The sequence below is a fragment of the Ceratotherium simum genome, chromosome 26 (genome assembly GCF_057802395.1).
Source record: "Ceratotherium simum simum isolate JZ-2026a chromosome 26, ASM5780239v1, whole genome shotgun sequence".
Lineage (NCBI taxonomy): Eukaryota > Metazoa > Chordata > Mammalia > Perissodactyla > Rhinocerotidae > Ceratotherium > Ceratotherium simum.
In genome coordinates, this window is record NC_141925.1 from 36,104,682 (window position 1) to 36,127,953 (window position 23,272).

Below are 23,272 nucleotides of genomic sequence, written 5' to 3' on the forward strand. Positions count from 1 at the left end.
GCCGGCGGCCCGGGTTCGGATCCCGGGTGCGCACCGAGGCACCACTCCTCCAGCCATGCTGAGGCCGCGTCCCACATACAGCAACTAGAAGGATGTGCAGCTATGACATACAACTATGTACTGGGGCTTTGGGGGAAAAATAAATAAATAAAATCTTTAAAAAAAAAAAAAAAAAAAAAAAACCATTGGAGAGAAAGTTGCCCGGACTTAAGGATCATGATTTTGACGAAAGAATGAGGCTTGGGGGGGGGGGGGGGGCGCCAGGTCATACAGCAGAATCATGATTGCTCCCCATTATCTTGTTCTCTGCTTTTTCTGTAATCACAGAACCCTCGAGTTTTAGCTGGGTCTGTGGCTGCCTGAACAAAAACCATATTTCCCCACCTCCCTTGAAGTTAAGTGTGGCCGTGGGTCTCAGTTCGGCCAATAGGCTAGGAGCTGAAGCAGTATTTGCCACTTGCAGGAAAGAACGTACAAGGGAGGGCATGTGTCCTTCTTCAACACTGTCCCTCCTGCTGGACAGAATATAGATGTGCAGAGTGGAGCTCCAGCATCCATACTGGGCCACGAGGTGATCTTGGAAACAGAAGCTGTGTGTAGCAGAGCGGTATGATGGAAGGAGCCTTGGCCCGACACTGTGGAGCCACCATCACGGCCCTGGACCTGCTACCTCTGACTTCCTGAAACAAAAGAGAATTAAACATGTGTCTATTTAAGCCACAAATATTGGGGTGTTTTATTTTTTTAAAAAATATAGACTTTCAGTAATTTATTGATCCAGTCGACAATCAGTTCTTTTTTTTTTTTTTTGTGAGGAAGATCAGCCCTGAGCTAACATCCATGCCAATCCTCCTCTTTTTGCTGAGCAAGACTGGCCCTGAGCTAACATCTGTGCCCATCTTCCTCCACTTTATACGGGACGCCGCCACAGCATGGCCTGACAAGCGCTGCCTCAGTGCGTACCTGGGATCTGAACCCCGGCCTCCAGCAGCAGAGCTGCACACTTAACCGCTACGCCAGGCGGCCAGCCCCTTGGGGTGTGTTCTGAAGGGCAGCCTCTCCCACAGGGCAGGAGGCAAATAAGGCAGTGGGAAGCCCAGGGCACCAGGCCTCAGCAGGCCTGGGTTCAGATCCCACCACCACCACTCACTAGCTGGGTGACCCTGTGCGAGTCTTCTCCCGGCTCTTAGCCTCAGTTTATGCAACATACCTCCCGAGGAGCCTGAGGATGGGCCCCCGGCTCATGCACAGTAATCCAGAGCAGAGCCTTCTGATCAGGGGGTTGCACGCTGCACCACACCCCCCGGCATTTGAAAGTGTCTGGGGCTTGGGTTTCACAGAGAATGGGGTGCCCCCGGCATTGAGCGTGGGAGCCGAGGAAGCTGAGCGTGTGACAGGCACAATTGGGGAAACTTGCCAGAAAGTCATCAAATCAATTTAGTGGGTTCCGTCCAACCAAATTTTAGTTTTTAATTAAAGAGAGTAGAAAATAAGAGGATGGGAGAACAGAAGATGAAACAGCAGCGTGCGTCCCTCACACTGAGGACGAGTGTCGCCTGGTGACGCTGTCGTCTCGGTTGCCGCGTCTGCGCTCTGATCCCGGTCACCACGTAAAACACAGGCCCCGCTGCGGGTCCAGGGGAAAAGTCTGACGCACACCGGGGGGCTTCCACGGCCCCCGAGGGCAGGGGACGCCCGCAGCCCCGCCCTCGCCCCGTGCTGCAGAGAGAGGCCCGCGGGGCCGAGGGACTCTCGAGAGGACACCCAGGCCCGGCCAGAGGCGGCCCGGGCCTCTCCGAGCGCCGGGGGCCGGACGCGGCGGGCGCCAGCGAGCGTCCGCGGGCTCCACGGGCCAGGAGCGCGGCCGCGCCGCCACGGCGGGGGCGGAGCTTTCGGGGAGGAGGGGCAGCCGCCCCTCGAGGAGCGTGCCCCCGCCCTCCCCCTCGAGCGGGCCCCCGGATGGCTGCCGTGTCGCCCCGGCTCCGCCGCAGCCTCCAGCAGGCCCCGAGCCCAGGCAGAGGGTGGAGGCCGCACGAGCCCCGAGGGTCCCCCACCCCGAGGGTCCCCCCAGCCCCGCCCCGCCGCCCTGTGGGCCGTCAGGCGCAAGCCTCCCTCGGGTAGCCCTAGGGTCGGGGAGACCCTCCCAGTGTGGGGGCCCCGGGGTGCCTCGGTCAGGGCCCGGGCTCCAGGGCAACAGCCCCCCAGCCAGGCCTCGCCCGGCCCCCACTGTCCCCCAGTGACCGTCACGGGGGCGAGAATGATGGTTTTTGCTACAAGGATTCGGCTTCCGGGAAGGAGGGCTTGAAGAACCCCCTCCCCTGCCTGGGCCCCCCTCGGCCGCAGGGACAGAGGCCAGAGGAAGGTGGGCGGAGGACAGCAGCGGGAGGGGCGTGCGACGGCGTAAACACAGCACTTGTGTGTGGAAGAGAAATATTTTCTTTGAACAAACAAGACTCTCGTCCCTGTTTCCCAGAAGCGCTATTATCTCAGAACAGCACAGCCTTCAGAAAAGAAAGAGAAAACGCGGGAGGGAGACAGGGAGGAGGAAACGCTCCGCTCCGGGGCTGCCGAGGGCTGCGGGCTGCGTGGGCGCCGGGGGGCTGGACGCGGCTGGGGGCCTATCAGCCTCATCTGGTCCTGGCTTCCTCATCCCTAAGGGGGATGGCAGCACTTGGCTCCAGAGTCACTCCAAGGGGACCACACACACACTCTCACACACACACACACACACACAACCCTGCACAATTACTCAGGACCTACTATGCGCTGGGCCTGGGGAGCCCGGACTGCCAGCGGAGGAGAGGGCCCAGGTGGGGTCCGGAGTCTGGAGAGCCTGTGCCGGATCCAGGGGCCTCACCTGGTGGTGCACCAGCCCTGCCCTTGCCTGGGGTTGGCAGTGTGGAACTGGACCACCTCTCTTCTCGGCCGCTCCACGGAGGTCTGTCGCTCACACACTGACCTGACTTCTCCGCCCAGGATGACCCACCACCGTGTAAAGACAGGCTGTGGTGTATAAGGATGTCTGCATCACTGCATCCAGGGTTCGCTGTTGTTGCTTGTTGGTTTGCTTTAACATTTAGAACTTGAAACACATTTCAGGAACAAAAATCCCTAGCATCAGACACTTTTTACAGACACGAGTGTTCCACGGAGCCTGACTTGAGGCAAACTGGCTTAAAGAGTCTCTACCCTCTCTTCCCCTTTGATTGAATCCAAGTCCACACACGTTCAGCGGCCAGCCCCACCCCGTGTCCAGACCGGTCGCATGGACAAGAAGGACTGACCAGCATCTTCCCTGGGGATCTCACCATCTGTGGAGGGAACACATGAGCCAACTGGCCATGTGATATGAAGCTGTACTCCTATTCACCACCGGGCGGATGGTGCCTGTTCTTTCTGGGGGTGAACACAGCAGTGTATACCGACACCTCAGATTCTAAACACCTTTGGACCCTGGAATTTTATTTCTAAGAATGCTTTCTGTTCTGAAGAAAAAATTATGCACAAATATTAAGTTTATAAGAACACTCACTGCAGCTCTGTTTATAAAAGCAAAAAGCTAGAAACAACCTAAATGTCCAATCATTGGGGATCGGTTAAATAACTTGGGTAAATAATTAAAGTTGTCACAAACCATGGAGTATAAGATTATGTGAGTCAGAAACATGTGTACCACATAAACAAACAAACAAAAAGAGCATTGGGCAAAGTCATTTGTAGGGTATAAACCCATTTTTATTTTTTCAATATATACATACATATAAAAATCCAAAGAGAAAGGCTAAAAAGATATATTCCAAAATATTAATATTGAGAATTAAATTATTTTTCCTTTTGTTTATCTATACTAGTTATGTTTTCCAAATGAGCATTATTTTATTAGGAAAAAGAGACTGATTTAAAAACCAAATTCAGTAGGATAATGGCAATTAACAGGGAAAGTCTGAACAAGGGACAGAAGTAGTGCAGGGAAATAAGTGGTTCGTTCTGTTTGTAAGGGTGGGCACCAGGGGAGAGCTCCCCTGGAGGCTAACATTAAAGTCCTCCGGACTTTGAGGGACACATCAAAGTTTGCCAAAGTCACAAGAGGATTAGGGCAACCTAGCAGAGGGAAAAGCGTATGCAACCTACAGGAGACAACTGGTACCCATGTGTGTCCCCAAGCCTGGCTCATCAGACAGCCAAGGCCCCAAGGAGGGCCCAGGGCCCTGGCCTTGCTCCCAGAGGGCAGAAGAAGCTTGTGTGGGAGCTCACAGCATCTGTGCTCTCAACTGTCTCCACGTCTGTTGGCAGCAAGATATGCAAGAAGTGTTGGGAAGCACACATTTATTTATACAAAAATAATGGCCCTCATCTCCCTAATACAGAGAATGCCTATAAATCAATAAGAAAAAATAACAGAAAAAGGAAATCCCAGTGGCCTTTAAAATATGTCAAAAGATGATCAACTTTGCTCATAAAAGACATGGTCAGTAAAATTACACTGAGATACTATTTTTCATTCACCGAATTGGCAAAATCCAAAAATTAGAGAATGCCCTCTATTGGCAAGACTGTGGGAAATAGATACTCTTGTACATTGTTAGTAGCAATGTAAATTGGTTCAACCAACCCCCATGGAAGACAATTTGGCAGTATCTATCAAAATTACAAATGCATATACCCTTTGATCTAGCAATTCCACTTCTAGGAATTTATTTTATAGACATTTGCACACACATAAAATGACAGACATGTAAGTTATTAATCTGCAGCATTGTATGTAATCACAAAAGACTGAGAACCATCTGAGAACCAATGTCCAGCCACAGGAGACGGGTTAAATAAGTTATAATACATCCATCCAGTGGAATATTATGCAGTTGTCAAAACTGACTGAAGAGGTGCTGGGGGCAAAAATAGCCAAGTAAGAGCCTTTGAAAATTCACCCTTCCATAAAAGAAACAATAAAAAAGGCAAAAATGATCAGAATCAACTTTTTCAGAACTCTGGAAATTAACCAGAGGCTTGCAGCAATGTGGAAAATGTTGATTCAAGAAAAACAACTGGGGGCTGGCCCCACGGCATAGTGGTTAAAGTTTGGCACCCTCCACTTGGGCAGCCTGGGTTCGTGTATTCAGATCCCAGGTGTGGACCTACGCCACTTGTCAGCCATGCTGTGATGGCGACCCACATACAAAATAGAGGAAGATTGGCAAAGATGTTAGCTCAGGGCTAATCTTCCTCAAGCAAAGAGAAAAAAAGTGGAAGATTGGCAACAGATGTTAGCTCAGGGCGAATCTTCCTCAGCAAAAAAAAAAAAAAAAAAAGGAAAAAGAAAAACAAGCTGAATTTCAGTAGGAATAGCAAGCTTTGTGGAGTTTTAACTTGCCCTACCCGACCTCCCCATCTCCAGCTCAGCAAGAGCCTTGAAAACTAACAACGCACATTCCCAGTCCCAGAAGGAGCAGAACAGAGCTGAGGGCCCTCCAAAGCCTCATTCCCAAGGTCTGGCATTACTGGACATGTCCTGTGGTTCCATGGAAGATCCCGTTGGAAAAAATTGCCTTTATCTGACCTAACTCAGAGCTCATCCAGTGCTAAAAGCCTCTTCCTGGGGGACATTTGTCAAAAACAATTACAAACAAGTGTTTTAATATTGCAGCTGCCTGAGGCAATGAATAATAGTTGGGGCAAATAATAGACTAAGCAACAAGCTGAAAATAGAATAACCAAAACAATAGATAAATGAGTAATAAATAGACAATAAATAATAGGCTAACTAAAAAGGGAAAAGCTAAGGAGTGAGATGTCCATATGGGCTTTGAAAAACACCAACGTATTTGGATCTTATGTCTTTGGTGGGCAAAGGATCTCTCGGGGGTCCCTTTTATAAGGGCACTAGTCTCACTTGTAAGGGCTCTGCCCTCATGACCTAATCACCTTCCAAAGGCCCCACCTCCTAATGCCATCACCTTAGGAGTTAGGATTTCAACATATGAATTTTGGAGAGACATAAATATTCAGACCATAGCACTGTATGATTCCATTTCTGTGAGGTCCCTAGAATAGTCAAATTGTAGAGACAGAAAGTAGAATTGGGGGTGCCAACCACTGGGGGGAGGGGAAGGAAGTGTTAGTGTTTAATGGGGACAGAGTTTTAGTTCTGCAAGATGAAAAGAGTTTTGTGGATGGATGGTGGTGACGGCTGCACAACAATGTGAATGTACTTAATGCCACTGAACTGTACACAAATATGGTTAAGATGGTTAAGGGGGGGTTGTAATATATGTTCATATTTGCTTGTATATAAAGAAACTCTAGAAAGATACATGAAAAACTAAAGCAGTGGTTCCCGGGGGTGAGAGGAATGGGTGGTGAACTGGGTGGGTGAGCAACAGGAGCAAGAAAGGGACTTCTTACTAGGAATCTTTTGAAACTTTTTCATTGTTGAATCACATGAACATATTCCTATTCTAAAAATTAAATTTGGGCCGGCCCCATGGCTTAGCGGTTAAGTACACGTGCTCGGCTACTGGCGGCCCGGGTTCGGATCCCGGGCGCGCACTGACGCACCGCTTCTCTGGCCATGTTGAGGCTGCGTCCCACATACAGCAACTAGAAGGATGTGCAGCTATGACATACAACTATCTACTGGGGCTTTGGGGAAACAAAAAAAAGGAGGAGGATTGGCAATAGATGTTAGCTCAGAGCCGGTCTTCCTCAGCAAAAAGAGGAGGATTAGCACGGATGTTAGCTCAGGGCTGATCTTCCTCACAAAAAAAAATAAATAAGTAAAATAAAATGTCTACTTTAAAAAAAATTTTAAAAAATTAAATTTAACACAAAATCAGTAAAAAAGAATAACTTTAAACAATGAAGGATTGAACCTGAGTCTGATCAAACTTCTGGCTTCAGCTGCCAACTTGCAGGAAACACAGAACGTGCCGAACAGCACGGCAGGACGCAATCAGCAAGATCTAGACAGTGGGAAGTCCCTGGGGTCAACCGGCCCAGGCTCTGCAAAACATAAACCGTTCAGAAAAGAAAGGAATGGACGCGAACCTCTGGACAAGACTTACAGGACACAGCAAACTAAAAATGTGCAAGACCGAGCTGTGGTGTTGTGGGTGATGGTTTATGAAGCATCGCGAGGTGGTGCTCGCTGGGACAGGTGCGAGAGCAGCCACTACGGTAGGGGGCGACGGGGGCGGGCGTGGCTGGAGCTTCTTGGGTGGATGGCAAAGCTCTGCTTCTCGATATTTTATGATAACTCAACAAGCTGTTTGTTTTGTGTGATTTTTTGCACTGATTTTTTTTTTTAAGAAAAGGTTAAGAGATGCAGGCCTTCCACGCCCTCCCTGCTGGACAGGGGAGTGCTGCTTTGTGGCTTGGAGCTGTGCTGAGTGTCCCCTGGCAAGGGGCCCAGAATGGGTGGCTGGGGGGCAGGCCATGGCCATCAGGGGAGGGAAGCTGAGCCTCCAGGGATTGTTCTGGAAAACAAGGTAACCACTCACAAGGCTCATGGCTTCTCTCTGTTGAAAACCCGGCCAGTGCCTTTGAAAAATTCCCTCAAAGACCACCAAGGTTTGTGAAACGATCCCCACCCCCCATGCCCCAGGAGGGGTGCCAGGAACCGCCCCCACAAGGGCTGGCTCTGGGATCCTCTTCCCATCTTAATTTAGGGAGGGCCCATCTCCACCCCCAGTGTGGGTCTGAACTGCCCAAGCTTTGCCCCTCGGCAGCTCCCGGGAGCCTGGATCCAGCCTCATGCTGGGAAGCCCACCTCTTCCAAGACCCGTCCACTGATGGCTGGTGTGTGCACAAACAAATCCTGATACGGATTTTGTTCTAACCAAACGGGTCGTTTCTTGTCCAGCATCCTGCAAAGTGCCTTTGGGATCAACCGTGAACAACGTTCTGTTTTACTAGGTGCAGATCTGATCCATTCTTGTTAAGAACTCCACACGATAACGTGTTTTTAATGAAATTATTTTTATTCACTTTGTTCTTTGTGTGTTTTGTTTTGTTTACATCTCAGAATTAAGTTTATCCATGCCCATTGTAGAAAATCTGCAAAAGACAGGAGAGAACTGAAAAAAAAGAAAGTCACCAGAAATCCTTCCATCTGGAGGATGGAAGGTGGTGGCTGTGGTCCCTCCCTGTCACTCTTTCACTTTTCTGTTTTCCTCTCTCACTTTGCTGGTGGCTCTGAGCAGGAGGCTGGGAGAGGCAGCGCGGGAGGCCTCTGATGGTGTATGCGTTTCCTATTGCTAATATGGTGTCATTTACCACAAACTTAGTGGCTTAAAACAACACAAGTTAATTTTCTTACAGTTCTGGAGCTCAGAAGTCCAACACGGGTCTCCCTGCGGTAGATCAGAGTGTTGTCAGGGCTGCGTTCCCCCTGGAGCTCCAGGGACGATCCATTTCCTTGTCTTTTCCAGCTTCCAGAGGCCGCTCGCATTCATGGCCCCTTCCTCCAGCAACGCTGGGCTGAGTCCTTCTCATGCTGCCACCTCTGGCTCTCCCTCTCCTGCCTCCCTCCTCTACTTTCAAAGACCCTTGTGACGACACTGGGCCCCCCAGGACAATCTCCTCATCTCAAAGCCCGCTGACAAGCAAGCTTAACTCCCCTTTGCCGTGTAACCTAACACAGTCACAAGATCTGGGGATTAGGGCGTGGACATCTTTGGGGGCCGTATTCTACCTCCACAGATGGCCTGGCGAGAGGCTGCCAGGACCCAGCCCCGAGGCCTGCGTAGGAAGTGAGAGGGAGGAAGGAGGAGCTGGGGGCTCTGGCTGAGACCACGTTCCTCCACCCCAGAATACCCAGTTGGAGGTCACTGCCCCCTGGACACAAAGACAAACTTGAGGGGTGGGGGGAATCACCGTCTGATAGGTTCCACGTCATCTGAAATGTATGAATTTGAGTTTATCTGCATTTGCTAATTTGTATGCCTTGATAACCATTCACGTCCTGGGTAATTAGTACATCTGAAATCAGGGAACTCAGCAGCTGGGAGGTGACCTCCGAGTTCTGAAGCCAGGGACTGAGACGTGGGCCAGATCATCCTATGGAAAGAGGCTAAGCCCACACCCAAAATACAGCTCTGCTTCTACAGCCTCCCAGAAGCTCCTCCCAGCCTTAAAAATTCATACTTAGACCCAGAAATTTCACTAACGAGAGTCTTTCCTAAGGAAAGAATTCTAAATATAGAAAACCGCTCCAGCACAAGGATATTCGGAGCAGCCTTCTTGGAAGAGTGACTAATTAGAGGCAACCTAATTGTCCAGCAGCAGGGGAGCAGCAGGCATGTGACAGCAAAGCCACATCATTAAAACGATTAGTCTGGAAGGACAGGAGCAGAGGCTTTCATGGTGGGGAGCAGAGAGCAGGCCTAAATCCATGATCACAGCTCTGGACACTTTGCAAAAGTGTGGAAGGAAGGCTGGCAGGACGTGACCCACATAGCAGCAGAGGTTCTCCCACTGGTGAGAGTGGGCTGATTTTTCCCCTTTTGTTCTACGGCTCTGTACTTCTCAAACTTCCTGGGATGAACATAATGGAAAAGCTGACCTTTAATTGAATTGGTTGTGTTAACTAACTGGTGTGTAAAATGTATCCAGTCTCTTTGGGTAAGTGTGCAAATGTGTGTGCATGTTATTATGTGTGAGTCCGAATGCATGTGTGAGAGTGGAAGTGATGGGGAATTAGAGCGTGTATCTGAATGTTGTGTTTAAACGTGTCTGACTGTGGCTGGGTGTGAACATGAATGCGTGAGAGTGTGGGTGTCTGTGAGTATGAGTGCTATGAATGTCAAAGTGTGTGCGTGCGTGCAAATGTATGACTGTGAGTGAACATGTGTGTGCATGTGTGAATACATCTGTACATGTGCATGAGTGTGAATGTGTGAGGGTATCTGTGTGTGAATGTCAGTGCAGGTGTGTAAGCAAATGTGTGAATCATGTAAGTGTGAATTCATGTAAGTGCTTGTGTGAATATGTGAAAGTGTGAGGGGGTGGGAATGGGAATGTGTGAGGGTGGGTGTGTATGAATATCAGTGTGTTTGCACGTGTGTGTGGGAATTAGAATGTCAGGGGGTACCTGTCTGTGAATGGCTGTGTGCACAGGTGTGTGAGCAAATGTGAGAATGGATGTGTATCTGTGAATGTGTGAATCCATGCTTGTGCTTGTGAGAATGTGTGAAAGTGTGAGACTGGGTGGGATTGTGAATGTGTGTGATATGAATATGAACGTGTGAGGATCTTTGTGAGCCTGTGGGTGAGCATGTAGGTGTGAATGTAAATGAGTGTGTGAGTGTATGAATGTGGGGTGTGTGTACGAGTGTGAATGTGTTTGTGAATCTGTGCGTGTAGGTGAGAACAAATGTGAGTGTGTGTGAATGTCAGGGTGTGTGTGCCAGTGTGAGTGTGAAGGCCCTGGAGTGTGACTGATGGCGTGTGTCTTTGGGGGACAGTGGTGGCGTCGGGCTCAGCGCCCATGGGTGGTCCGGCTCAGCACCTGCCCCGGAGAGGCCTCGCCAGCCCCAGGAATCACAGTAGCTTGAAATCTGCCTCCCGGGCCGCACTGCCGGGGCGCCTCCCAGAGAGGCCGCCCACCTCTCCCTGCTTCCGCCCGGCTCAGTGCATGCTGCACACAGACGGGGCCTGGTGCACAGGGGCCGCGCCCCAAAGGGTGGGCAGGGGCTGGTGGCCAGAGGGGAGGTGCACGGTCACCCACAGAAGCCCCCGCGGCCTGGGCAGCCGCTGCTGCTGGACGGTCGTGTCTGCACAGGCTGTGCCCCGTGCCCCCCGTCCATCCATCCTACTCGACCGGAACCCCTGACATGTGACTCCCCCTCAAAGCCAGTGGCCCTGTGACAACTGCGATGCTGAGCCGCATGGAGGAAACTGCCAGGCAGGGCCTGGCCACAGTCACCCACCCCAGAGTCACCAGTTTTGAAATGCAGAAGGTGTCCAGCTGTTCACGGGACAGGCAAAGATGAGAGACGCCAAGCAAGAAGCGCTGGGCTATTTGTGAGAGAAAGCCCTGGTCTGAGGAGATGGAGGACCCTGGGCCCCTCCACAGAGGCCTCCCTGAACCTGAACCCAGACCGCGGCCCCTTTCCCCCCATCCCCGTCCTCCCTTGGGCGGCATTTACTGGTACCTGGGAAGGGCCACTCCTACCCCGCTCCCCTCTCTTCCCCGCCCTGCCAACTGGGAGCCGCTGCCGTTAACCCCAGGCCTGGCCCAGCGAGTCGGTGGGGTTCCGAGGCCCCATGCCTCCTGCCTGGGAGACGTGGCCTGCATCCTTGCAGGACCCTCCCTCTCCCTCCTGCCAGGGCGGGTGGCCCTCCTGGCTCCTCAGAGGCCCCTGCTCCTCATCTCGGCCAGCTTCCATCACTTCGCTGCGTGCAGCCTCTAAAGCTGGGGGAGAAGAGGCAAAACTCACATCTAGCAGCTTCTCCACGCAGCTCCAGCCACAGATCTGACGGGAAGGTCGGAGGGGAAAGCGCCCTCCGTGACCCCGGCCGTCTTCCGGCGGGGCCCTCACTCCCTCACTCCCCAACTGGTGTGTGGCCCTGGGCAGGTACCCGCCCCCTCGGGCCTCGGTCCCTCGTCCGTCTGCAAGCAAGGGCCACAGGAGCTCATGGCAGACCCCTCCTGCTCTGAAAGGCCAGGGTCCTGCGACCCCCTCCTCCACCATCGGGAGAGGTGACGGCTGGCAATCCAGAAATCCTGTGCAGAGCTCCTGGTGACAACCAAAGCTGCTGGTTCTTGCCGGCTCTCCCTCCTCCAGCCTTGACGTCCAAAGGTGCCAACGCAAACCTTCCAGTCGCCCGGGCTCCCGGCTTGTTCACCCCTCGTCACACAGGATGGCTGTGCTTGAGGTGGTTTGGATTCTTTCTGCGGCTCAGCCTATCAACTGAGGCCAGGCTGCTTCGCACCTCAGTCAGCCCTGAGCGCAGGCCGCGGCAGGCTCGTCACGATTCAACGCCCTCCCCGGCAGAGGGCACCCCACAGAACAGGGGCACCCGCTCAGGAGGCGCGTGGGGAACACGAGCGCTCCCAGACTCGGGCAGCAGGGGCGGATCCTTCCGCCTCCACTGCACCCCCAGCAAGGCCACCGGCAGGGCTGGTGGGACAAGGCCAACAGGTCTGGGCCTAACCTCAGGGAGGACAACAGCCTTGCGTGTAGGGGCCCCCCACCACGATGAGTGAAGCTGCTTCCAGAAGATTCCAGCCCCCAGCAGAGGCTCTAGACACTGTGAAACAGAGGCAAGCCATCCTGCTGGGCCCTGTCCACCACCGGCCCCATGGAAGCCAAGAGCATCTCCAACGGCTCTTCTACACCCTGGGGTTGGGGTGAGCTGTCGTCCAGCAACAGCTGGCACATCCTGTGGCTTTTCAGCCTTGGCTCCTCACCCCCACCGACCTGTCACCCTCTTGATCAAGTCACATGTGTGTCCAAGGTAAAGACTGCACCTACACTCCCATCTAGTCTCCCCCTGCCGTTGAGTTTATTTATTTTTTTTGTGAGGAAGATCAGCCCTGTGCTAACATCTGCCAATCTTCCTCTTTTTTTGCTGAGGAAGACTGGCCTGGGCTAACATCCGTGCCCATCTTCCTCCACTTTATATGGGACACTGCCACAGCATGGCTTGACAAGTGGTGCGTCAGTGCGCGCCCGGGATCCGAACCGGCGAACCCCGGGCCACCGCAGTGGAGCGCACGCACTTAACCGCTTGTGCCACTGGGCCGGCCCCAACTGCCGTTGAGTTTGGCTTCAGCAGCGCAGGGTCAGTCCTGCCCCTCCTGGGAAGGTCACAGCTGACCCCTCGAGTACTGTCCCTTCAGCTTTCTCCCCAGCTCCAGGCCAGAAGTGAATCGTCGTGGGAAGGCCCATGGTGTACGCCAAGCTTGGGCAACTGGCCTGGACAGTCGGGAAGGATGGAGGTTCCTGTCTACTAATCGCCATTTCAGTTCACGCAACTCTTGCCTCGAGGAACAAGCTGTGACCCCTCCTGAGTCCAGGTTCCCACGCCTCCCTGGACATCTGCCTGCCTGCCCTGGTCTCCAGGCCCCGATCGCCACCATCCATCCACCCCCATGTGGAGGCCAGAGCCCCTTCCCAGCGCCCAGTTCCGGTGAAGGAAGTTTCTGCCTAAAACTGATGCTGCAAATAAGCCCGTCACAAAAGGATAAATACTGTAGGATTCTATTCATATGAGGTTCCCAGACGAATCCAATTCTTACAGACAGAACGGAGAATGGAGGTTGCCAGGGGTTGGGGGAGGGGAAAATGGGAGTTAGTGTTTAATGGGTGCAGTTTCAGTCTGGGATGACAAAAAGAGTTCTGGAGATGGACGGTGGTGATGGTTGCACAACAATGTGAATGCACTTAATGCCACTGAACTGGACACCTAAAAGTAGTTAAGATGGTAAATTTTGTTATGTATATTTTACCACAATTAAATATATATATGTATGCATTAAATAAAACAAAACTGACTTGGTCCCATGGCCCCTGGATAATGCCTGTGCTGACTCAGGCTCCGCCAGCCAGTCCCTGGGCACTGTTACTGCCCGAGCCACCATCAGGCCACACGGAGCCTTTGTGCAGAGAGCAGCTTCAGGACCTGCTGTTGTCACTGTGGACGGCCCTGTCCTGGCCTCTCCCACCTGCTCACAGCCTCTGCCTCCCTAGCCTGCAAAGGCCGCCTGAGAAGTCACCTCCTGACGGCCCTGGCAGTGTCGGGACCACCTTTTGGGTCTCACATCTCCATCCAGGCACCCGTCCTCAACATGTGAACAGCAGTGGGTGACCGGAGCACCACCTGACTCGGCCCACCCTCCAGGCTGCAGAGGGGGCCACAGGGCAAAGATCAGGGAGCGTCCATACTGGAAGGACCACACTGCTGCCTGGTGTTCTAAATCAAGTCCATTTTATTGGAAACTTCACATGCCATGAATTTACATGAAAATGTCCACTGAAAATGTAGTTTGAACACGAAATTCAGGAGCGGGCATCACCAGACAGACGAGGAAGTCTGTCAAGAGGCAGGTGACATGTATTCAGTCATTTAGCACCTGGTCACCACATACCGTGAGACCCCGCCTTAAAAACATGCTGAGCCCCACTGCTCCAGTCACAGCTGCACTCAGATGGCAACGGTCAGAGGGGTGGCCGTGCGGGGCTGGAAATGCCACCCACAGCTGCAGGGTGAGTGCCGCGTGCCGCACAGGCCCCCCCGCCCACGGTCGCCTCACCCACCCCACCTCCAGCTCACACCCAGTCAGGGTTCGATGGAAAGCCACGCCCTTGGTAGGTTTAGCAGAGCGGCGGCTTCTGCTCCAGACCCAGTCCTTGGGCCCTGGCCTCAGTTCCATGATGTACAAGGCCAACAGGCAGCCCGGTCACCCTTAATCCCCGGGGCCGGCTGGCCTGGAGCAGGGCGCAGCAGTGCCCTGACCCTGGGATATTGGCGCAAAACCTCACACTTCAGTGTGTTTTAAAAGAGCTTTAAAAAGTCATTTAGACGACAGTGGTTGGGCTGTGTCAGAACTGTAGTTTTTAAAAATTTCTGTGGGTATCTGATCCTCACGCCCAGGGGACCTCAGACACTTCTCATTAAAATCCTGCGCCCCCAGCGCAAATGAGATTGGTGACCATCACAAGCGGCTCCGAGCCCCTCCCATGCAATCCCGTCCCTGTCCTGTCAAAGGGGTACAAGGGACTCAGGGTGGAGGCCAAAAGACCACGGGCGTCGGCATCCACGTCTCCCTCGCCTCGGGTTTTACAGCTGAAACCACTGGGCCCCGCGGCCAACAGCCATACCTCATCATCATCGTCATCCGCTCATTTCTCTTATCTTTTCTTATAAGGTCTCAGCAATTTTCAAATCCTGAAGGAGCAAATATGAGGGCGAGAGGAGGCGGGAGGCTGCCCGCTGCCCCAGCGCTGCTCGAGGACGATGTGAGGGGTCCATGGGGCAGGGTTCCCTTCCTACGAGGCGGGGCCGGGGCGGTGGGGATCGCCGCCTTCTTGGCTCCGACTCGGGGAGACCGCTGGCACAGTCAAGGCTGCGTGCGCTGGTTTTAGACCCTCGTGAGCCAACAGAGACCCAGGTCCCACAGCTCCCACGGCCCAGCTTTCCCAGCCCAGGCCTCCGCCAAGCTTCTGTCCCCTGGGCCGAGTGGCCTGCAGCTCTGGGTCCTGGTGCAGGGGCGATTAAGGGAGTGTCACTCTCAACACCCAGCCTTGCAGGGGGACAGCGCGTCAGTCCCAGGGCCTGTCCTGGGCCTCAGCCCCAGCTTGAGTGGAAAGCGCCTTCCTGCTGCACGCAGGCCTCCTGGAGAAGGGACCCTGGAACCTGTGTCTCCTCGGGTCCTCGGAAGGGTAGCTGACAGGCAGGGATAAAACCCACCCCCTCATTGTATGAAAAAGTGTTCCCAATCCAGCCTCCTCGGGCTTGGAGCTTGGAAATAAAAATACTTGCACGTGAAAATGAGAAAAGACACTTACAGCAAGGAAGGGAGCCTGCAGGCCTCAGCTTTCCTCAGGCTCAAGATGTCTCCCCTGGGGAGCACCTTCGGACCCGGCCAGCCAGGTTGCTTAGTGGTGTGGCAGCTAAGTCGAAGCCCCCAGGGCAGGCAGGGCCACAGGACGCAGGGCTGGGAGCAGTTGGGGGAGGAGTGAACCACGGGGTGTGGGACATGGGTGGGAGGGGCGGCCCTGGGAGGTTGGGAGTTTCTCTTTCTAACAAAGGGACAATGCCCTGATCTCCTCCTTCTTCATTCCCGCTCCCCCAGTCTCTCTCTCTCACACACCACGCACACACGTGTATGCATGCCCAAGCAGACGCTTGATCACACACACAGAGATGTGCACACAGATGTACACACGTGCACGCACACACAGCAGACTACGCCCTCATGTGTATGCATACAGACACACGCACACACCATGCACATGCACGCACACACACGTGCACAGCAGAGATGCACACACGCGGGCACAGTGCTGACCAGGCCCCTCTCAGCAGGCAGCATATGGTCCGCCGCTTAACAACCCAGTTCTGCCAATTGGGGACCATTAGGGTGGGTTCTTTTCCCAGCGTAAAATGCTGCAGAATATAAATTGCAATTAACACTGGTGCCAAAATAGCACTTAGCGAGAATAAGCACATTATTAACATCTGGTGAATCCTGTCTCGGGTGTAGAAGCAGCGGAAATTCTTGCTCTAAGTAAAAGGATGGTTGCAGGGGACACTAAGAATACAAAGTCTGCTGCTGGGGGCTGCTTTCCAAGGCAGTTCGCGCCCCAGCCTCTTGTGAACAGCCCCTCCCAGGCCTGTTTGTCGGCATAAATGATGCTCTGGTTAAAACCGCTTGCTCAGGAGAACAGGCCATCCAGGCAAGAGCGTGAAGACACAACTGCAACCTTTGGATAGATTCCTGGTGGAAAGATCATTCTCTGGCCTGTGCTTGGGGGCTCTGGAAGAAAAGAAGGGCACCCAGAGCCACCCAGGGCCCCCGGGGGTGGGCTGGGCCTGGCTCACAGGGGTCCTGGAGTCAACCAGGCCACCTGCCTCCCTCCTGGGCTGCATCCCCCTGCCGGTCAGGCTGCAACCAGCCACACCCTTGCACTGAGCACAAGGAGTGGTGAGTCCCCACACCACCCCGGCCTGGTGGTCTCTGTGCGCCATCTGAAAGAAAAGCACAGAAACGGGGGGGTGCCCATCACCTCTCAGACCCTCATCTACAGCAGCGTGGCCCCAATGGGGACCTCAGCCTTGTCTCTCCGGGTCCAGGGCAGCCTGTCCTGTGGCCTCCAAGGCCAAGAAGGGACGGGACCCAGGTAGTGGCTCTCAGGCCAGGTCAGGACTGACAAGGTGCAGGCTGTTGGGCTTTCACTGGAGGCAGCCTGCAGACCGGCTCCTCCAGACAGGAGGCAAAGAGCCACCAGCCACAGCCCAGGGCAGGGAGAGGGCACCCCATGCTCCAGAGAGGAGATGACTGACCCACGGCAAGAAAACAGGGTGAAGGGGGAGGAGCGCTCACCCCAGCTCCACCTACAGACACATCGTCTGCACGGGAGAAGAGCACAGCCAGAGCTGCCAGACACACTGCACTGATGGAAGATTCAGCCAGAGCATGCAGAGGCCTGTGCTCCTTCTGAGGCCCTGACCCCAGGAGTCCTCGGTTCCTGCAGTCGCCATCAGAAGGCCTTCTGGACCCCCAGGCCTGGCTGGGTGGGCACTGCTAAACGGGCTGCCTTTGAGAACCAGGGAAGGGCAGGTGAATGAATGCCCAGGGGCCAGGGACCCGGTCTTTCAATAGCAGGTAAACTGCAGGACACGCTACATGGAATGGGGGTGATTGTCCCTATGGAAACAGAGCAGGAAGATGGCCAGGCTGGGTGCCACAGAGCAGACGGCAGTCGAGATGGGCACCAGCAGTGTGAGCAGGGCCTGGTGGGCTCTGCACCCACAACCCAGAGGGAGAAAGAGGCTGGTGGAGACAGGCCCGGGTCCTGGGGAGGCAGCCTCTGTGGAGACCGAGGTGCCCCTGGATGGAAGCGGTCCCAGCGATTCTCAGCCCTCCCTGGAAGTCTCCAGAAGCGTCACCAAGTGACCAGGTGGAGAGAACCCAACTGTGGGTCCCCACCAGATGAGGGGAGGACGGCTCTGGGGAGACCTTGCAGCTGAGAAGGCAGAGACACAGGGGGTGAGGCCCTGGGCACTGGAGGTCGTTCCTCAGTTTTGGAATAGCTGCGTGGAACTTTTTTAAAGTGCTAAATAAAGCTATCTGAAACAGGTAATCTGATCACTACTCTGGCCTTAAACATCCTTCCTGGGTTTTAATACTTCAAGTTTCTCTAATGAAGCCAGGTATATCCATATTCCCCAGAAATACACATCTTCACAGGGAACTGCAGTTTCTAAAGCTGAACGCCATAACTGCTGTGCGGCAGACTCTGCTCAGGCGCCCAGCCATCCCAGACCCAGGGGTCCCTGCCCAGCCACTGGCCCGAACTTGTCTGACAGCATCTGGTGGGAAACATACGGGAGACACCATCGGGTTAAAACATGCCTCACTGGGAAGGAGACCCCAAATCTGCAGCCACGAGACCTGCGAGCTCCTCACTGGGTCCCGCACACAGCTGGTCAGAGGTTGGGACGCTCAGACATGTGGTCACCGGCCTCGCCGTTGCGGACGTCAACGTGGTCATCTCACAGAGTGAGCATATCCACCCACCCAGCACAGGCACCCCCAGCAGCAGGCCCCAGCGTACCCCTCCAAGGAGCCCGGTGGCAGGTGATCAGGAACACAAGAGCAAAGAGACACTCAGGGGCTGAAGTGAAGGGGCAGCACTGGGGCCACGCGGCGCCCTGGGGACCTAGTCAGGGCCCCTAAGGAGTCAGCGCCCCGACGATCCACGTCTCAGTTTAAGAAGGTCAAGATCGCCCTGACAGCCGGCTCTCCCCGCCTGATCCTCCTCACGCCATCTCAACCCAAATTTCACTGAGCGACGAGGCCTCACAAGAGGAAGCATCGGAAGGCCCCAGGAGATAGGGTGGGTGCGCAGGATGGCAGGGGAGAGAGGTCTTCCTTCCTCCTGTGACCCGTCAATGGGTCCCGGGGGCCTCGGGCAGGTGGTGCGCAGCAGTGGCGGCCGAGGCAGTTTGGGGCAGTCCTGCTGCCTCGGCCACGGAGACTTACAGAGGCAACAGGCAGCGGGCAGGGCAGCTTGGCCAACAGAAGCAGCTTCGCCCAGTGCTGGGCCATGCCTGTCACCACCACAGGTTTGGGGGCTCCTCGGCCACTCTGCTTTTAAATAAGGTGATCTCGTCAAGGTGCACCATGGGGACGTCCCGGATGACATCAGTCAGGCCCTCGTGGAGCAGAGGGAAGATGACAACATTCAGCGCGGGCCGCTCTGCCTGGAAACTGAACCAGAGGCAAGCCGTTAGCAGGGCCCGCGGAGGCACGGAGGAGAGGCCGTCGCAGGAGGAGGGCCGGCCACAAGGTGCGCTTGCACCAGCCCTCCGCACGGGCTCCAGTGCATCTCCCCAAGTCCGGGCTGGGTGCATCTCCCTATGGCCTCTGCTGATGCAGAAATGTGCCTTGAGGGCCCTTCATGCTGGGGCTCAAGGAAGGGCCGGGGAGCGGGTGGGGCAGACAGAGGGAGCTGGACCTACGGAGGCTGTCACACTTCTCTGTCCGGGCACAGATGAGGCACCCACCCAGCGCCAGGCAGAGGGATGGAGGCTTAGGGAGGCCGGCCTGCTCTGGAGCAGGAGCACCCCCGCTTAGGGAGGGAGCAAGCGAGGGGCCTGTCGGAACAGGCCCCCGCATTCCTGGGCAGCAAGGGGGGCCCTGGAGGTAGGCGGGGCCCAGGGAGCTGCAGAACTGATGCCTCTGGCCACCCAAGGCCCATGGCCAGGAAGACAACTTCAGGGGGTGGAGGCAAGGGACAGGCAACCGAACCCGCACACCCACAGGCCACCCTCGAGGGGTATGAACTCCCAAGTCAGGTGAGGCAGCAACTCTGGCAGGAGAGCAAACCAGGGCCGCTCCCCGACGAGCCTTCGTCTGAACGTGTGACAAATGGCTGTCAGATCACCTCCTGCCCTCCCCATCCACAGGGGACAGGCTCCCCTCTGTGGGGTGGACGAGAAGTGCGAGTGTATTTCCACAGAACGCCCGCCAGGGCCAGGCACTGCGCTGAGTGCCCACAGACGTTACTTCATGTCACCCTCCCCACAGCCCCACGTGGCCGCCCAGCATGGGGACCATCCCCCTTCCCACCTGAGGAAGTGGGGCTCAGGAAGGCGACAACCAGGCTGTGGTCCCTCAGCCAGTCAGCAGCAGAGTGGGGCCTGTCCCTCCCTGGTCGTACCGGCCCTCCCAGTGTGGTGGCCAAGAGCCCAAACCGAGTGCCAGCCCAGGAGCTGGAGGCAAAGGGGGGACACAGTGGTCCTCACGGAGGAGAAAGAAGACATCCAGACGCCACAACGACTCTGGTCACAGAGGAAACCTGTGTCCCGCAGGTCTCGGAGCGTGAGAGGCAGGAAGGTGCCCAGATGACAGGGCACTTGGGCACTTGGCAAAACTCAAGCAAGGCCCCCCAGCCATGAGCCCACTTAAAGGAACAAGGGCACCGCAGTCCAGCCTCTCCCTGCGGCCCTCAGCGGACACAGCGCTGGATTTACGACACATGTAAAGTAAATGCCAGAAAGGCACTCATAAAACTTGATGTTTTGGCAGTAAAGATGCCAAGGACAGGCCTCCCGGTTCTGCGCGCGGTGTTCTGCTTGCCAGCGGTGGTGTCTGTGACCGTGAACCTCGCGGGCAAGTCCCTGCCTGCAAAACTGCTGTACGGCTGACTTGACTTGAAACAAAATATTCTCAAGTGTGGGATGTGCGTGCAAAGGCTCCTGCCTGCTTCCCTCCCTCCCCACGGCCTGCATCACCCCAGGCTCTTAACGAGCTCCTGTCAAGATGCTGAAGGGGGATTAATTTCTCACTGAAAGCCAGGAATGCAGCTGCCTGCTCCCTCCACGCAGCCCTGGGTGGCTCTGGGCGGCTGCAGCTGTCCAGGTGGCCGGGAAGGAATAGCACTTGGGAGACGTGCACAGAAGGTCCCCGGGCAGCGGCGCCACCCCCAGAATCAAACCGCACTTCCTTAAGGCTTTCTCCCCAGTGCTCGCCTGGATTAACTTGGACTTGGACAGAGCTCCAGAGAGCACACCCAGTGTCTCTCTTTGTACAGCCCCCCCTCGTCCTTAAGGAGCCTGTGCACACCATCTCGGCTGGAGCCTCACTGTCCCCACCAGCCGGGACAGCCAGAGACACGCAGTGAGGCGGGCCTCGCCCAAAGTGAAACCTAGAGTCAGTGACAAGAAAGTGGGGAAGACGGCAAACACAGAGAAACACACCGTTCACTTGCAAGGGCAGGGCTGGGACTCCCTCCGGGAGGGCAGGGCCCCACGGGTGGAGGCGAGCTCTGACCAGTGGGGGCGTGTCCAGGCGCATGCGCTCTATCATATTCTGCTGCATAACTTCCTTACGTGTTATGATGTTCTTTTGTATGATTCAAATATAGTAGTTTGAGATTTAAGTAAATAGCCACAATGAAATAAAACTCATTCCAGCTACCCACATTTAGAAGCCAGGATGGGTTTGGGACTGATGACAGGACAGGGCACCTCTCGGGACCTCCCCCTGACCAGGGCTAACTGTATCACTAATGTAAAGACCTGAGGCTGCGGCCCACGCTGTCCTGGGCAGCGACACTGGTACGGCACGTGCATCAGACAGCGCACCAGGCGAGACCCCCGGCCTCCCAGGAGCCGTGCTAGCCAGGGTCTCACTGGGGCGAGAGAGGCAAGCTCTACAGAGACCACGCTCCAAGGCCACGCACAGGGGCCGGCTGGCTCGTTCCACATCCTGGCACCTGCCAGCTCGGCTGCCTGGCTCTGCGAGAGGCAGCAAGAGGTGACAGCCGAGGGGTGAGAGGACACCCTGTGAAGAGCAGGTCACCCAGGGGTCACCGTGGATCAGGGCAGAGAGGCCGGCCACTCCCGGAGGGTCTGAAGGCATTCCCTCGGAGCTTTCAAACAGACAGAGTTTAAGAAAAGTTAAACCATATTTGCTCTCCACCATTTATAATGGCTGGAAGGGATGGACTTCACTGAAGAAAAATTTCTACCTGAGGCCGTTAGAAACATACCAAGAGTATTGAAAACCGGGCCTCCAGCTTTCCAAACAACTCAGCTATCCAAATGCCTTCTCGGAGCGCTCCAAGAAGCAGAAAAGACTTTTTGTTTGTTTTAAAGCCATTGTTGGGCCGGCCCCGTAGCTTAGTGGTTAAGTGCGCATGCTCCGCTGCTGGCGTCCGGGTTCGGATCCCGGGTGCACACCGATGCACCGCTTCTCCGGCCATGCTGGGGCCGCGTCCCACATACGGCAACTAGAAGGATGTGCAGCTGTGACATACAACTATCTACTGGGGCTTTGGGGGAAAAATAAATAAGTAAAAAAAAAAAATTTTTTTTAAATAAATAAAGCCATTGACTTGTTTAGAGAGAAAGCATCATAGAAGACATGTAAAGGAGAGCGCAGGCGGCCGTGGCGCCCTGTGCCAGCGGCTCTAACACAGCCCTTCTGTAGCCCAGGCCGGGGCCCGCCACTCCTCATCTGCGTCTCCCTGTTTCACGCTGCCCTGTGGTACTGAACATATTGTTCCCACAGTGGCCTAGGTGACGCACCAAAATATGAATAATCTGAGTCAGGTTTGTTGTATTTCCTTCCAGTCTTGACATCTTTACATTAAACAAAGATACAACATGACGGCAGAATCCACTCTGGCCTCGTAGAAATAAAAACGCCCAGCACTGCCAGGTCCCTGTGACTATCTTTTCCTACGGTTGTCCCTGTAGCCAGCGGGAGAATCACAGTAACGTAGCCATTTCCTAGGTGGACACAACTTAGAGCCTTCTTTTTTACTATTATATCAATAAACATCATTTAATACAGTATAATTATTTCTGCGTTTTGAATTGTTTCCTCAGAATCAATCCCAGAAATAGGGTTATTGGGTCAAAAGGTATGAACATTTTTACACTTCAAAAAACAAGCCCACAATGGACTCAGAAACCACTTTAGGGCCACAGCGGGAAGCTGGCTGGCCCACCCGTCCCAATGGGGCCAAGAGAACACTGTTCCAGAGCAATCAAAAAGGAGGACTGGGGCAGGACTCCCCAATCTACTAAGGCCCCCTCAATTTTATGAATTCCCTTTGCATTTGCCTGTGGCCCCGTCAGAGAAGCAGAGAGAACAGGCCTGGTCAGGAGGGCTGGGCTCCACGCTCTTCACCAACACAAGCAGATGACGTAGCAGCCGTGGTACCCGTGTGCCTCAGGTCCGGCCGCTGCACCGAGGACACAGAGGCTCCAGAAAAGTGCGTCCTGCGCCATCACCACGCTGGAACCGGCTCTAAGGCTGACCCCCACCGAGTGCGCGAGGGTGGGACCCCGGGGACCTCAAGGCCTCTGCGCCCGGCCCTGCAGGTGCCATGGAGCGGGAAGGGCTCCTGGAGGGACTGGCTTGGGAAGCAGCCTGGAAGCAGAACTGGCCCAATCATCTAAGAAACACCTGCTGGGGTTGTTTCTTTGCCTGAGAAACTAAAAAAACAACTAAAGTGGACAGTCTCTTCCCCCCAAAATAAAGGTCGTATAGAAAAGCCAAAGTAGTAAGATATTTTATAAAAGTCACCCAAAC

The 23,272-nt window shown here is 54.7% G+C and overlaps 1 protein-coding gene across 2 annotated transcripts in view; it reads right to left on the reverse strand.

Annotated features, from left to right (window-relative positions):
* Positions 1 to 301: 301 nt before the first annotated feature.
* FBXL18 (F-box and leucine rich repeat protein 18) overlaps positions 302 to 23,272 on the reverse strand; it is a 63,385-nt gene continuing 40,414 nt past the window's right edge. The window contains exon 5 of one of the 2 annotated variants that reach the window (XM_087417504.1): positions 302 to 680. In XM_087417504.1, coding sequence (XP_087273630.1) covers positions 650 to 680 — 31 coding nt within the window. In that variant the 3' untranslated portion in view covers positions 302 to 649. Of the gene's footprint in view, positions 681 to 13,912; positions 18,938 to 23,272 lie in introns of those variants that run through there. The other variant, XM_014795650.2, reaches the window with a different exon arrangement.